Source organism: Carcharodon carcharias, chromosome 14 (genome assembly GCF_017639515.1).
Source record: "Carcharodon carcharias isolate sCarCar2 chromosome 14, sCarCar2.pri, whole genome shotgun sequence".
Lineage (NCBI taxonomy): Eukaryota > Metazoa > Chordata > Chondrichthyes > Lamniformes > Lamnidae > Carcharodon > Carcharodon carcharias.
This window is the reverse complement of record NC_054480.1, coordinates 18,443,863-18,460,461: the sequence shown is the minus strand read 5'-3', so window position 1 is coordinate 18,460,461 and position 16,599 is coordinate 18,443,863. Positions and strand designations below refer to the sequence as shown.

The following is a 16,599-nucleotide window of genomic DNA, read 5'->3' as shown; positions in this document are numbered from 1 at the left end:
CAAAGGTTACGGGGAGAAGGCGGGAGAATGGGGTTGAGAAACTTATCAGCCATGATTGAATGGCGCAGCAGACTCGATGGGCCGAAAGGCCTGATTTCTGCTCCTATGTCTTATGGTCTTATGAACATTGGCCACCTGAATGTTTTAGAGTGTTGCATCCAAAAGGAAGAATTAAAGAATTTTATCAGATAAGTCACAATTAAAAGTTATAAAAACAGAGATGCTGGAAATAATCAGCATGTTAGGCAGCATCAATGGAGGCAGAGTTAATGTTTCAGGTTCATTACCTTTCATCAGAACCTTTTTTTGTCTCTGATCTGTCTCTTGAAGGCACAGGATTGTGTTTGGCTGCTGAGCACCTTCCGGTACTTCACCAGAGTGGCTGTTCTTTAGGTACCAGCCTTGACAGTCAGTGGGCCCATTTTTGACCCAAGAGGACAATGCAGCTGAGTCTGATCTGACACTTAACTGATGGTCAAAGTGCCCAGTCCAGGCCGCTCGATGGGGATTGGGAGCAATCATCCCCCAACCTGCATTCCTGGTTTCTGTTTGGTGTCCACAGGCCCCATCTGGAAAGAGCGTGTATGTGAACAACCGATGACAAGGAAGTTCAGCTGTGATTGGTGCCCGCAGTGGAATAGACTGACATGAACTGAGTATATTTGAAGATTGAGCATTTGGATGTAGTATTGGACAGTTTAGCTAGCACTCTTTCTAGAGTCAGCATCTTCAGGGGAGGTGGAAGAGGAGATAAAGAGATTGTCTTACTCAGAATAAAATGACAATTGCGTTTTATACCATTCAGAAATTAGTAGTTTCGATGAGGTGTAGGCCCACAGGATGATTGATGTGATTAACAGCGTATGAGCGAGCGAGAGGAGCACAATTTCGTGTTTGGATCAGGTTATACAAACATTGAACTAATTATAACTTCTCTTACAGTGGATTGCTGGGATGGACCTGAGGGAATGCCAGTTATCTACCATGGCCACACCCTGACATCAAAAATCAAATTTAATGATGTTCTGACCACAATCAAGGATCATGCCTTTGTGACTTCAGAGTAAGATCACCTTTTTGTTCTCATGATAAGCTCCGTGTGTTGTCTATTTTAAACATGAGCAGAAGCACTCGCCCAGCGACATTATTACGTCAGCCGTTCTGACCATTTGGAGTTAGTGGTGTGCTGTCAGCATTGTCTTTATTGCCTTAAGGTAGCGAAAATATGACAGAACTTAAACCTTTCCATTTCCTTTCTCTCCCTTCATTGTGATTTACTTTCATAGAATCATAGACTAGTTACAGCACAGAAGGAGACCATTCAGCCCATCATGCCAGTGCTGGCTCTCTGTGAGAGCAACTTATGCAGTTGTTTGGTAGTACAGAACTTGGGTATTGTTGAAAAAAGAGTTTTTCATCTTGCACTCATCAGGACACCACAAGAATACCAATGTAAGGGGAAAACAACAATTTATACTGTATGTGAAGAGAGTGCTGATAGGTTGGCAAGTGGCATTGCCATGGAAAATGCACCAGTGATGGTGACTGACAGTTAACTATCAAACATTGTTTGAAATTTAAACCAGGCAGTTTGACCCTGATTGGTCAAGGCTTTGCCCTGAGGAATGAGTCAGCGAATGGCTGTCATTTATTTTGTTTAGCTGACACAGGTACAGTGTGTGTCCGCTGTTACACATTGTTACAGTGTGTGTATACAAATGAGTAATGTGGTATATGAATTTCAGTGCCTGTGTGATGCTAGGTATGTTGGCCGTACATGCCCCAAAGACTGGTGGATCGTATCAACTGGCTTGTCCCAACCTTTGTTCGCAACGGGCAAGGTACAGACCATACACAACCAGCCTGTGCCTACAAAACACAAAACTTTTTCTTTGCAGACAGAAAGAACAGGGCCCTGTGTGTATTTATATATGTAGTTTCCAGTACATGCAAATGCATCACACTGCAAGCCTGACTGACAATCTTAAATTGGTTGTCAGCATAATTCTTAGCACACTCAGGATTATCTACCAAGTGTTGCCCAGTCATGAAATCACAACTAATATTGGACAATGCACTTTGCAGGCAAGGGCTGGTCGGATACGGCCTGAACCCTGCCCATTGCTAACAGCGGTTGGAACATGCTGTTTGATACGATCCACCAGTCTTTAGGACGTACAGCCTATGTACCTAGCGTCACACTGGCACTGAAATTCATATACCGCATTACTCATCTGTGTGATAGGCAGATCGTCTTTTTGGCTTGACAGCAGCATCCTGTTAGTGGCGAATACCACTCATGTTGCTACTGCGTAGTAGCAGCGAGAAACAGCTAGCTTCACCTGTCAGTCACCATCATTGGTGCATTTTCCATGGCAATGCCACTTGCCAATCAATCAGCACTCTCCTCACATGCAGTATAAATTGTTGTTTTCCCCTTATATTGGAATCCTTGTGAAGTGACCTGATGAGTGCAAGACGAAAGGCTCTTTCTACAGCAATTACTTATGTAGTCCCACTCTCCTCCACCTTTCTCCCATAGCACTGCAAGTTTTTCCTCTGCAGGTAATGATTTGCTTCTCTCTCAAAAGCCGTGATTGAATCTCCTTCCACCACACTTTCAGGCAGTACATTCCGTGTCCTAACCACTCGCCACGTAAAAAGGCTTTTCCTCGTGTTGCCGTTGCTACTTCTGCCACTCACCTTAAATTGGTGTCCTCTGATTCTTAATCCTTCTTTGTATTCCAACATTTAGCATTTTAATTTTTTCATTGTGTCAGATTGCCCTTAACCTTTAGAAGCCATGGCAGGTAACGCTTTACCCATTGCTGCTCTGTAGTCATATCCACCAAGCCTATTAAGAAGTCAGCTCCAATTTTGCCCTCCATTTGACCTCCATTTGTGCCCCATTGATGCTGAGATCATAACCTGAGAGATCAAGATCGAGCCTTCACACCTCCACTCATTTCTGCGTAGGTTGACCTTCCGGAGAGTTCCATCACCGTGTCACCTGACCAAATGACTGTCAGCACCTGTGTCGGAGAGTTCTGTCCAAAAGCCATCATTTACTTGCCTCTTCTGAAAGTGAACAAGTCCATTAGTAACAACAAAAAAAAAGGCCTCCTTCAGTCCAACATTTCTATCTGTGGATATTTTGAGTTTGCTGGCTGACTTCCCTTGCTGCTGCTATGACAACATCCTCCCCACAGTTTAAGCACAGCCTTTAAGTACACCATTAGGCCCAAGTCCAGATTTCAGGCACTTGACGTTGATGGCTCATTAAATACAACGAATGTTGTACGAGGAAGTCCGCAGGCCTTCAAAGCCAGTGCTCTCCAGTGCTTTACAGAATTAGGCTGATACAATTTTAGAATGTTTCTTGAGGGAGTTCTCAGCCTGCTCAAGATTGGGCTCTGAGATCCTCTCGCACCTGTCCAGTGCTTCGGTAATGGTCAAGTGAAACTGGTCGTCTGTACATCAAACCAAAGAGAATCTTTTAGTTTCCCAAACTCTTCCAAACATCAGTGGGTAGGACTTCTGATTGCTGAAGTTCAGCTATGAATGTTTGACTCATAGCTTTCCCCAGTAAGCAATGTTTACACATTATAATCCATTTTATCACCTGTGTGACAGGAGCACCCGCAAGAATAGAGTAAAAATGGGTTAAGATTTTAAAAATGAGTTTTACCCTCGAGTGCATAAGGTGGGTAATGATCCAGCCAATAAAACAGTCAACGTATCTAACTAATGCAGAGCAGCAGTCAGTAAAACCAATAAAATGGTGAACTTACAAGGGTAATACAGTAGAATGGAAATCAGAGCTAGTTATGATCAAACTGTGCAGTGCTCAGCACCTTGAGGATGTCCGCTCCTGGTCAATGAGACACAAGGGGGACGTTGAAGGCCTGGATAAGGATGCGAGGGAGCTCTTGTCTTTAGGGAAGAGAAGTCTGACTTGTGAACTGATAGAGGCCTTTAACATGATGGAAGAGTTTGATTGAGCAGATTTAGGGATGTCCCTGTTTGTGGGGAATTTTGAAAACTAGAGGCCACAAGATAAAAGAGTCACTAATAGTTCTAGCAGAGAATGCGGGGGAACCTTCATTACCCTTAGCAGTTTGAACATAGAACTCGCTAGCACAAGGAATAGTTGAAATTCGTCAATAGCATAAGTGTGTTTAAAGGGGAAGCCTGATAAACACGAGGAAGAAAGATGCTGATGGAGTTGGATAAAGAAGGGCAGAAGGACGCCCGTGTGAAGCATTAACGCTGGCATGGACCAGTTGGGCCGAATGACCTGTTCCTGTGTCGCATATTCTGTAAATCTGGGTAAGGCAGATGCCCGCTCTTGGAGGGAGGCATTAAGCAGAAAACATGGAGAATCCTGGGCACTTTGCCCTCGAAAGGAGGTTGTCTGAGCGGAGTTTGGATGGTGTTTCTTAAGATTGTAAACGGTGCTGAAAAGTTAAATGTGGAAACTTACTTCAAATTATAAGAGCAGTGCAAGGGTCACAGGTTTAAAAGGCAAACTTGGGGCTCACACCCGGCTTTTATCATCACAGCATAAGGTGACTTACATTATATGGCCCTCCACCCTCCGGGGGTGAGGTGACAGGCGGCGGGGGTTGGGGCAATGTCATTGTCCCCGCTGTCTATCCGCCCTACTGCAATTTTACCCGCGTGATGAGAGGCATCAGATGGCCTGCTCATCCATGGGCCAGTTGAGGCCCAAGTGGCCAACTAATGGCCACGTAAGAGTCTATTCCGACTGCAACTGGGAATTTACCCAGGGTGGGGGCGGCTGGTGCCAAGTGCCCAGCACTCCAGGCGGAAACCACCCCCCCCCCTTGACTTGTCATCCGCTGCCCCCTCAGTCCCCACACTGCCAACCTCGCCCTGCCGAGATCCCGGACTCGGGTCACAGCTCGCAATCCATCATTGAATACCTTCCTCGGGGACTGTTTCCATCCCGGCCGTGGCTGCTGCTCCCTGTCGGAGGCTGCCCCAGCCATTTGATGGGGGTAGAAGGGTAGCCTCAAGCGAGCTCCCCCCCACCCCAACCTCCCCCCCAGCTTCTATGCCAAGGGTTCAGTAGAATAAATTAACACGGGAGCTGGTGTGTGAAGTTTAGTGCAAGATGAGGCATCATTCAGTGTGACCTGAGGTGGCGAGGGACGAGGTCACAGTCTGAACTCCTGGCGCTCGTGTGTGCCAACTCTTAGAATCTTACCCTTGCTCCCTGGATTATTTGGCAGGTACCCTGTGATCCTATCTATCGAGGACCATTGCAGTATCGTTCAACAGCGAAACATGGCTAACGTTTTCAAGAAGGTGTTTGGTGACATGCTGCTGACCAAACCGGTCGACATCACTGCAGACGGGCTTCCCTCACCCAATCAGCTGAGGAGAAAATTCCTGATTAAGGTCAGCCATTATCATTAATGCCAGCTCTTTGCTTTGATTCATTTAATGAAGGGGTGGGGGAGGGGTGACAGTTTTTCAAACCATACTCCTTCCTCCCTTTAAGTTATGTTAAGCAGACGGGCACATTGCATCCTTGGAGTGTACCTTTTAAGTATTGTCAGGGCGTGCAAGGGTATTGCTGTAATTACATTTATTTAGTGCTTTGGTAACAATAAGTTTCAGGGCGGAGCCCGCACTCACACCACACCCCCTTGCCCCACCCCCCACAAAACCCACTGTTATTCTGAGTGTTATGACAACTCGTTCATCGCTTAAAATTGTGACAAATCGATTGCTATTAGCACCTCACTGCAATATGTTAAGCAGCTCAAGCTGTTCTCTATAGACGCAAACGGAGTTTGGATCTAGTTGGAGATTGCAGTAGGAAATGGTTCTTGAGCGAGGTGTTTAGAGTGGTCAGGGATTGGTTGAAGATGTAATGTGCACGTCTGATTATTATAAACATTGTAATTCAAGGATGATGTACAAATTTGAAGGAGGTTGCCTACTGCTTTGGAGCCCGGGAGTAGAGGACTCTGGTAGTACTGTAGACAGTGCGATGAAGATTGGGAATTGTCATGTTGCTAGATTAATAATTAAGAGGCCTCGACTAATGATCTGAAGATATGAGTTCAGATCTCACCATGGCAAAGTTTAAATAAGTAAATCTGGAATTTAAAAAAGCAGTCTTAGCAATGGTGAGCGTGAAACTACCAGATTGTTGTAAACACCATCTGGTTCAGTAATATCCTTTTAAGGATGGAAATCTGCTGTGTTTAACCTGGTTTGACTTATAACTCTTTCGAGTACAAACACGTTTTTTTTTTCCATCTGTTCCTATTCAGATGAAGTTACATTGTTTTCATAGTTTGCCATTGTGAGATTTGAACTCTTGATCTTGGGGTTACAAGCCCAGTACTATAACCACTTGGCTATTTAGGCCAAGCCCCTGGTTTGACTTATATGTGACTCCAGAACCACAGCAACATGATTGGCTCTTAACTGCCCTCAGGAGTGACTGAGCAAGACACTCGGTGGGCAGGAAGGTGGCTCAGCAGCGCCACCTTAAGGGCAACTAGGGATGGGTAATAAATGCTGGCTTTGCCAGCGAGGCGCACATCCTGTGAATGATTTTAAAAAAAGATTGGCTGAACTTTGATGGGGTTTCTGAGCTTTGACTGGGGACGAAATCTTGGGGTTTGGAACTAGTTGTGGGGAGACTCAGGCTTTACATATCTTGGGTTTTAAAATCGAGGTGTTTTAATGAGGAACAAAAACAAAAATAGCTGGAAAAACCCAGCAGGTCTGACAGCAACTGCGGAGATGGATACAGTTAATACAGTTAACTGTGTTCCTGTGTGCAGAGGCTGTCAGACGTGTTGAGTTTTTCCAGCTATTTTTGTTTTTGTTTCAGATTTTCAGCGTCCGCGGTATTTTGCTTTGATGTTATAATGAGGTGTTTAGCCAGCTTGATGGCTGGGATTTGGGGTGGTTGGAGTCCTGGGAGGGGATGTTCCATCTGAGTTTGGACTGGGGAACTTTTTGGGGGCAGAGTGAAAGGATCATTATTCTGCATATGTTGTGCTGTGCCGGAGCTGTGAGTGCTTAATCTAAAATGTGTAGAGTTTCGTTTCCCAGCAGTGATGTCCCTCACCTTGATGATCACAAAAATGATTAATTCTTTGTAAACGCTCACTCTCCTCAGTGTAGTAGGATACGTGTCCTCTCTATGTTTACAGATGCTTTCTTTGCTGTACATTAGATACTTCACTGCCCCATATACATGTCAGAGTGACCATTGCCCAAACTGTTGCATTATTCATCCCCCACATCTCCCCCTTTCTCAGCACAAGAAATTGGCCGAGGGCAGTGCCTATGAGGAAGTCTCGACTTCTACGTACTCTGAGAACGACATCAGCAACTCGATAAAGAATGGAATCTTGTACCTTGAGGATCCAATCAACCATGTAGGTGCCAGATTTGGGATTTTATTCCACACTTTACATTCATTTGTCGATTCTTAGAGTTGGAGATTCTAATCCAGCGTGAGCATTCCTGATACCTCTGCTGCAAAACTCATATTCATATTTTAGTTTGCTAATATTTGTTCCTTATCCTCTTTTTGCTTCTAATTTCCACACCTATATGCCCTGCTTTTCTGAAGTTGGTGACTCAGTCCCATAGACAGCAGCTTTCTGGTAGCTCAGTCTTGTAGTGAGTGGTGTTGGAGACTCTTTGACCATGACCTCAATCACGCTTAATCTTAATCCTGGATGCCCACTCCTGCACTTCCATTAGAAGTCACTGGCTAGCAACCCAGAGTAGGAATTCTCAGATCATTGATGAAAAGAGAGAAACGTTGCTGAAGTTTTTTGTCTTGTACTCTTTGGGACAAATGCAAGAATGCCAAATTAACAACCAATTTAAGGTAATCAGTCGACCATGTAACATGGCTCATTTACACCTGCTAGAAGCAATTTAAATTCATAGACAGCGACAGGTTCTTTGCAAAAAGGAAAATGGTCAAGTCTTGCATCTTTTTTGAATTACCCAGGAGCTTGGGGAGCCTGTGATTCCCCGTTGCTTTCTCCATGGCAACGCCTCGGCTAATCAGGGTAGACTTGCCAACCAGTCAACTTGCCAACCATTTTCTCATGCATTACAAATTGTTGTGATCATTTAAAATTTGTCATTCTTACATTTGTCCTGATGAGTGCAAAATGGGAAGCTTCGGCAACATGTCTCTCTTTTCAGCAATATTCAAGCTCTGTACGACCAGTTCTCTCAGATCATTCAACTCAAGGATTCAAAGGGTCCCTTTCCTGATCCATATGACTCAATACCATAGCATCCATTATATTCACTCTCTGGAGCTTTGGATGCGGTGAGCAACACACCCGCTACTCCTGCATGTTACTATCTGAATGCTGCACTGGGACCCCACTAAAATACTGTCCACGGGGTCCATATCTTCAAAACAGGTTATAGGTGAGACTGCTCCGTGATGAACCCCTTTCAAAGGCACTGTGTAAAGATTTGTTTTGGGTCAATTATGGAGAAATTAATTAATACAAATAAATAGATTTGCTTTAACTATGTCCTGTACCAGTCCCCTATGTTCCAATCTTTGGAAATTGGCTTAATTAATTTCTATATTCATAGCTATAATAGTGGTGAAAAATAGTTTCATTGCAAATCATTTGAATCAAAGCTGGTGATTAACTTGACTATTTAAGTCGGCCAAAGTATATGGTACAGAGATGCGTTCCACTTGATTACAGTTAAAAATAAAAAACTGTAAGCACTTCAATCAACATTTTGGTGTGTTAATTCTTCCTGTATGGGAGGATCAGATAACAATTTGAACATTGATCCAAATGGATATGTAATATTTGGCCTGTGTGCATTGTACAAGAAAATATTTCACTAAGTTTGCATTCTTTCTGACTAAATGTTCTTTTCAAAATAAACATTCGCTCATTGAACCTCATTGAGAAAAGTGTCAAAAATTTCCTTGTAAACTTCTGTTTTGGCAGTTATATTGTAGAGGACTGAATATGTGTGCACTGCTGTTCTAATCTATTTGTGCAATTTAAATTGGGGTTAAATAAAGTTACAAAAAGGAAAAGTTAGACTTTTAAAATATGCAAGATAATCTCATCAGAAAATATTGAATTTTGCGACAGAGGAATACATTTTGCAGTAGATAAAATGTCAAACATACAGTGAGTAGGACTGACTGTGCAGAATGAGACTGATACTTCTTGATATCCCATCTTGGAGCACCATGGCAATTCTATTTTTGGCTTTACAAATGAAAATTTTTGGGGTCCAAAACAGGCCCCACCTTATCCCGAATTCCGTGCTATAGCGGACCACGTCATACATAGCGGGGTTCCGGTGTAATGGGTTCACTGTACTAGGAACGTTAAACGGCCGTTAAACCAAAGAATTTATAATTGCCACAGTGTTCTGTCCTTCTGATCCGCCTGGCATTCCAAAACTTCATATCAAAATCATCCTCTGACTATTATGTTTTTTTTTAAAGAACATGACATTGCAGAAGGGTACGTACAGAAGAGTTGGTGTAACTGAGTCTTACACTTCAGGATTTGGTTGACCATCAGGCTCATGGCTGGTCACGGGCCCTGATATTTTGTTCTGTGGACCTGTGGGCACGAAATAGGGGCCACCTTTCCGGAAAATGTGCCACGGAGACAGGGCTGTAGTTTGTGCTGCTTGAGGATTAGGTGCATGTTGCATGGTCGCTCCATCCCTGTCTGCACTGGCTGAGAATTAAACTTCTAAAATGTTGTTTACGTGAAGAATGTATATTATATTAAAATTTCTATCAGCCTGTGTATAACCTGGGTGTGTTCTTTAAGTAAGTGTCGCTAGCACAGTCTCGTGTGATGCACCTACTATTTGGTAACCTGCTTGTATTCCTGGGGTTTGTCTAGGAATGGAATCCACATTACTTTGTCCTTACAAGCAGCAAGATTTATTATACAGAGGAGACATCAGCAAATCAAGCCAATGAAGATGAGGAAGAACAGAGAGAGGTGAGTGCCAAACAGCTTACTGTTAGATGCAGAGCACATCGAGAATGCAAATGATAGCAAACTACTGCATAACTCGATGGCACATAGGGCCTGAGAGTTTGAACATGATCTGCGTAGCCAAAAAGGAGCACAAAATAAGGTGGAGAGGGTGTGTGGAAAAACAGACCTTAGATTGACCCACAAGGCTGAAGGTTTTAAATTTTTCTTGGCTATCATTTCAGTTTCACAGCTCAGCCTCGAAGTATGTTTCTGATCCAGGCACAAGTAAACTCTGATTGAACTTTGCAATCATACTTTAAAACGAAAAGACAAAGGAAGCCCGATCCGACTTTTATCCAATTCTCTCCACCTTTGTTGGCACAGGCACGATGGGCCGAATGGTCTCCCTCTGCTCTGTATTAATCCATGGTGAGAATGTTGGCACCTAACTATAGGCAAACCTGTGGGCCCCACAGGCCCAGATTCACCCATCAACAATGGGTTCCAATGGAGCGGGTACCAAATGTACCAATCAGCGAGCACCAAGGGCAGAATACTGAGCTCTGGGGGTAGGCGCATTCCCGACCCAGCCGAGCGTAAAGTGACACGCGGTGCCATCGAGCGAGCGTCCCAACGTCATCACGTATCCCCACGTTAGTTAGGCCGGCGGGCACACGTGGGAGCTGGCAGCGCGCCCGCCGACAATTATTAAAAGGCCTGTGAAGGCCATTAAGCTAACAATTGTCCTGGACTTTTCACTGCCCACTCAACCTAACGGTTGGCGGGCAGGCGAAGAGGCCAAGCGGCCTTTGCAATTTTTTTTTTTAAGGAAACCTCATCCACGGGCGGGATGAGGTTTCCTAAAGCAAATAAAAATAAAATAAAAATTTAACGCTTGAATTAAAAATGTGTCCCTGCTCATGTGACAGAGTCACACGAGGGGACATGTTGTACGACATTTATATTTTGTGCGCTCCGTGCCTCAAGGACGTTGAAGCACTCTTTTGCGCAAATGCATGAAGTTCACACTAAGCCTGCTTGCCGCCATCGCCCCCCTCCCGCACAGGTAGCGTTGAGCGCTGCCGCTCGTGTTCCACGCTGGGCGGGCCTTAATTGGACCACCCGCATAAAATGGCGGCACGGCGCCAATCGTGGGCGGCGGCAGCCAGCTTCCCGGCTGCCCCACCGAGCACCCCCGCCAAGGGCAAAAATTCTCCTGCAAGAGTTGATGGAAAATTCAGAAAGTCCAGAAAAGCTGCAATCAAAAATGGGCGGACAGCAATTAGACGCCAAAAAAAAAACAATGAGACAGCCTCACCAATTATTTTTTGGGCGTTCTTTCATCGGCCACCTGATCCTCGAATAAGCCGAGGATTTAATCGCTGGATGTAAAATTTGCAACACAATTAAGATGTCAAAATTTGTCAGAAAAATGATTGAAAGTACCTGCACCATCTTTAAAGAAATTTCCCTCAATATTCTTTTCAAATTCCGAGAATGGAGATTTGTAGCCCTCCCCCAATTTTCACACCATGGCAGCCTTGGCTCCCTCCCCCATTTGCAAATGATTATGAACAAGGCAATGAGAGCCTGACCCGCATAGAATATAATCACTGCCTGAAAGGTTGGTAGAGGCGGAAGCCCTCATAACATTTAAGAAGTATTTGGATGTGCGCTTGCGATGGCATGGCATACAGGGCTATGGGCCTAGTGCTGGAAAATGGGATTAGAATAGTTAGGTACTTGTTTGACTGGCGCAGACCCGATGGGCCGAATGGCCTTTTTCTGTGCTGTGGACCTCTATGAATCTATCAAATATTGTGCGGCTCTGAATAGGTGAGTGTTACAATAGCCACGTTCAACATGTCGCTTGGAGGGGGGTGGGGGGGGCAATGAGCGAGAAAGCCACTTGAGCCCCTCAGTTCCCTCCCTCCCTCCACTAACACAATGTGAGAGAGTAGAAGGATGACGGGTGAGCAGTTGGTAACCCCATGGTGTTAATGCTGCTCAATGTTCCAGCCTTGTAGCGGCACCGACCTTCATGTGACAGAGAAGTGGTTCCACGGGAAACTTGGTGCAGGTCGTGATGGGAGGCAGATCGCGGAAAGGCTACTCACGGAGTACTGCATTGAAACGGGAGCCCCCAATGGCTCGTTTCTGGTGCGTGAGAGCGAAACATTTGTGGGTGACTACACACTCTCATTCTGGTAAGTCCTGACAAGAGGCATATGGCTTAGATATAGTGTACCAAAGATGAGTTAATGGGGTGAGAAATAGTGAAAAGTATAGTCTACCTAAGATGGTTAAGTGTGGGGTGTTACGGAGAGCAATGTTTGGTATAACAGAGATAGTTTAGTGAGGTGTGAAAGTGGGAGAGGAATGGTATACTCGTGGTGGGTTAGTGGGGTTTGGTATATGGGTGGTACACCTGAGATGTTTCGTGGAGCAAGAGGTCATGTACCAGAGATGGGTTCTTGGGGTGTGGCATATTAGAAATAATAAGGGAGATGTGTGGTATGACAAATTCTTTAGAAGGAAGAACATGGTACAATGGAGCTGGTTCATAGGAAGAAATATGATGTGCCAAGACAGATTATAGGAATAGGTATGGTACATCAGATGGTTTATACGAGGGGTTGGGTATATTTGAAGGTTTCAAGTTGGTGTGTGATATTTCAGAAGTGTTAAAGGGGACTGTTTGCTAGAGATGGTTCGTAGGGAGAGGTGTGAAACCAATTAAGTATCAGTGGTTCAGAAGAGGATCTGATTAATTGGTTTCTATTTTTTCATTTCTTTTGGACCGCGAAGCTTTATTCCATGGTGAACTTTACCTATGACACATTGAAAAGTACAAAAACTAAATAAATGTCTTGTTTATTTTCCCGGTCCCCTTAGGCGCTCTGGAAAGGTGCAGCATTGTCGTATCCATTCCCGTCAGGAAGCGGGCAACCCCAAGTTCTACCTGACGGACAACCTTGTGTTTGACAGTCTGTACGCCCTGATTACGCACTATCAGCAGTTACCACTTCGCTGCAACGAATTCGAGATGCGGCTAACGGAACCGGTACCTCAGACTAACGCACATGAAAGCAAAGAGTAAGTACAGCGTTGTTCCCTCGAGTAAAGCAAGAACGGTTAGGGGACTTCAACCAGTGTTCCAAGTATTTGCTTGTTAGGGGGGGAGGTTGCACGCAGTGAACATTTCAGCAGAGGTTCTCAGTTGGGGGATGGTTGGCGGGGGTGGGTCGTGTGCCATTGCAGGGGGACCACAGGTAAGGGGTCAGCTATTCGGTTTGTTCCATCAGTCGACTCCCCTGCATATTGGCATGTGCGCAACTGACTGACAATGGGCTGTAGAAGCACTGGGCATGGGCAAGTTTCGTTTACCCTGGGCCATCATTGGCACTTGACTGGACAAGTGCCTTTGTGTTTCACCAACTCCTACAGATTTACCTTGGTAGGATTTTATTTAATAGTTTCCCCGGTCCTAGCATTTAGCTACTAAATAAGATAGGAGGAATTAGAATGTCATTGGGTCTGAGTTTGGTGGGATGGTGGGTGGCACAATCCACAAATTAACCCAACATTGTGTGGTTCAGCTAGCCGTGCATTTGATGAACATCGCTTTGCCCTGGTGAGAACTGCCTTGAAGGAAGAGCTGTCATCTGTAATGGGGAGGGAGCTAATGCTTGAGATGGGAAGGGACACCAATGGAGAGAGATTCCTCACTCTAGGACTTTGCAGAGGGTGTGGAAAGAAAGAGATTCTCCAGTCTCCGAGTCTGTGGCAAGTCCATATTCCATGTTGGGTTTTTCTATTGAGAGAAGAAGAAACAGGGGCACTAAGAGGCATTGCAGTATCAACACTGCCACCTGAGCTCAGATAACTCAGCATAGGTCAGGGATCAAACCCCCTGTGCTTCGTGTGGTTCAGAATCACATTGGAAGGTACATCTACCAATGGAATCATTGGAGAGAGTGCGTGCATCACGTGGTCTGAGAGAGGGGAAGGGAGGTAGAAAGAAAGTGTTTGTCAGTTCCTGGCCTGCAGTAGTAATAAGGATCTGGTGTGATTCCCTCCTTCAATGCCTTCAACCTGAATTAATAAAATAGCTGAGCGCACAATCACGGCTTTCCATCATACCTCAAACTTGGAGCTTATGTTCATTGCCTTTTGCAACCCTGAAGGTCAGACAGGCCCATTCTGGGCGATCATGTCCTTTGAGTCAATATTGCCAGATATTTGTGAAAGGGTGGGGAAGAGGAGAGAAGGGAGGCTCTCTCTCTTGCTAGAAGATTTATGGCGTTGACGTCAACTGGGCAAAGTCACTCAGGGCCCTAAGTATTTCTCCATTTCTCTCATGTGCCAGCCGCCATTACCGCTGTGGTTAATTCAACTCACTGGCTTTCACCATCCCGTTAGGCTTTGATCTTACAATACTTATTGTGTTACAGGGTGACTCCAGGATTGTTTCATAACATGGGAAGGGGGCCTTGGAAGCAAAACATTTGAGAATCGTTACATTATAGTGTTTGAACATGTATTGTGATCCCCTATAGCTTTACACTGGTAGTTTTACAAGGCTCTCAGTGGGACAGCCCTGCCCAAGGTGGGGGCAGGTCCCTGACAGGATTTCCAGCATTATCACGCCAACTTTCTCACCCAGGTCAAGTGCGCACGCAGCTCTCAGGTGAAATTACCCATCACATCTCCCAGGGTTCCCTTGACCTGTGCTCTACCTATAACCTATGGTCTCTGTAAATTTTAATAGGTGCAGAATTTTCTGCCTGTTGGGGGGGTGGGGGGGGGGGGCTTGTGCGGGCGTGTTTGCGGGCGGGAGGGTTCCCGATCGGCGCCCCCAGTTGGGGGTGCGCCGCCATTTTACGTGGGTGGGCCAATTGAGGCCCACCCAGCGTGACATCCGCCCTGAAGCTCCCTGTGCAGGCAGGGGTGGGGGGGGTGGTTGGGGGGAGTTCCCTGAGCAGGTCCTTGCGCTCATTCGCTGCCTCAGGGAGATCGATTCAACTTTAAAAACGGTGCCGAACGGAGAAAACAAAAATTATTGACAAGTCCCCTCATGTGACACTCTCACATGAGCTGGGACATATGTCAATTACTTGAATGTTAAAACTTAAAAAAACATTTTTAAAACCCTCATCCCGCCCGCGGATGAGGTTTCATGTTTTTTCGGAAGCCCCCCTGGGCTCCCAGCCTGCCCCCCGCCAACCTTAAGGTTGGACGGGCAGCCCTGACAACGACCCCAGTGAGGTCATTAACAGGCCTTTGTCCGTTCGGCAGGCGCACCCAGCGACCTGAAACTCTGAATGACGCGTGGTGACATCAGGACGCACGCCCAACGTCATCGCGCGTCATTTTATGCATCGGCAGGTGGGTCACGCCCCCCCCCCCACCCCCGCACGCCAACCGGGAAATTCTGCCCATGGAATTTATCTCTCAGGCAGCCTCTGCCCTCTGCTGTTGTGAAATCAGACCAACAGACAGACAGAACAGGTTCGATTTGTACGCACCCCTTGCAGAGCCATCAAACTGCTGCTGTCAGCTTACAGCCGTTTCCCCGCAAGGACTGAATTCCTTCAATAGCATTGAAGTGCGAGAGCAGGTATCCAGGATGACCGAGCACAGTCCCCCATAGGAGCCTCGTCTGCTGGCACAGCCTCTGCATTACTGGAATGACGATTTAGATCAGGCAAATTGTTTGAGATAAAATGCTTCCTCATCTTCAGAGCAGCCGTTAAACAGTTGCAGAGTGAGTGTTGCTTGGTCTTGTGCTAGCGGATCAAGTTACCAGATTATGCCAGTTCATACACATCAGAAATCTGCCAATGTCAACATTTCCAGAACCTGTTTCCACTGGCAAGAGGTCCAATAACTAGAGGACATGGATTTAAGATAATTGGCAGAGGAACCAGGGCAAAATGAGTTTTTTGTTTCAGGCAGCAAGTTGTTATGTCCTGGAATGCACTGCCTGAAAGGGCAGCAAAAGCAGATTCAATAATAACTTTCAAAAGGGAATTTGATATTTATTGAAAAGGAAACATATGCAGTGTTATGGGGAAAGTGGGGAGTGGAAATGAATGGATAGCTCTTTTAAAGAGCTGGTGCAGACACTGTGTCTGTACATACTCCTTCTGTCTTGTATGATAGAGATAGGTTATTCTTTTCATTACTAGACTTAAGAACAAGTTTTTATTGATCAGTTAAATAGTAGACGAGGTTTCTGCCTGTTAAAAGTCTCACATTTCAATCTGGGAAAACACAAGAAAAAGGATAATACAGACAGAACAGCAGAGACGATGGAACTGGACACACTAGCAGAATGATATCATCACCTGGTGACAAAAGGATGTAAAGGACCCAACCATGGCGACCAATGTTCAGTCTGGATTAAACAATCAGTGGCTGACTGGGGATGAGTAGTAAAATACAATATAAACACAGTGTTATGATCCCAGCCGATGTTAATACTGGACAATACTGCAGGAGTTCCTCAGGTAGTGTCCTTGACCCAATCATCTTCAGTTGCTTCACCAATGACCATCCCTCTATTAAAAGGTCAGAAGTAGGAATGTTCGCT

At 45.4% G+C, this 16,599-nt stretch overlaps 1 protein-coding gene across 2 annotated transcripts in view; it reads left to right on the top strand.

Moving 5' to 3' along the window:
- plcg1 (phospholipase C, gamma 1) overlaps window positions 1-16,599 on the top strand; it is a 155,875-nt gene that overhangs the window by 96,257 nt on the left and 43,019 nt on the right. For both annotated transcript variants that reach the window (XM_041204279.1, XM_041204280.1), the window contains 6 exons: window positions 943-1,063; window positions 5,256-5,424; window positions 7,311-7,430; window positions 9,924-10,025; window positions 12,024-12,211; window positions 12,900-13,100. In XM_041204279.1, coding sequence (XP_041060213.1) covers window positions 943-1,063; window positions 5,256-5,424; window positions 7,311-7,430; window positions 9,924-10,025; window positions 12,024-12,211; window positions 12,900-13,100 — 901 coding nt within the window. The remainder of the gene's footprint in view (window positions 1-942; window positions 1,064-5,255; window positions 5,425-7,310; window positions 7,431-9,923; window positions 10,026-12,023; window positions 12,212-12,899; window positions 13,101-16,599) is intronic.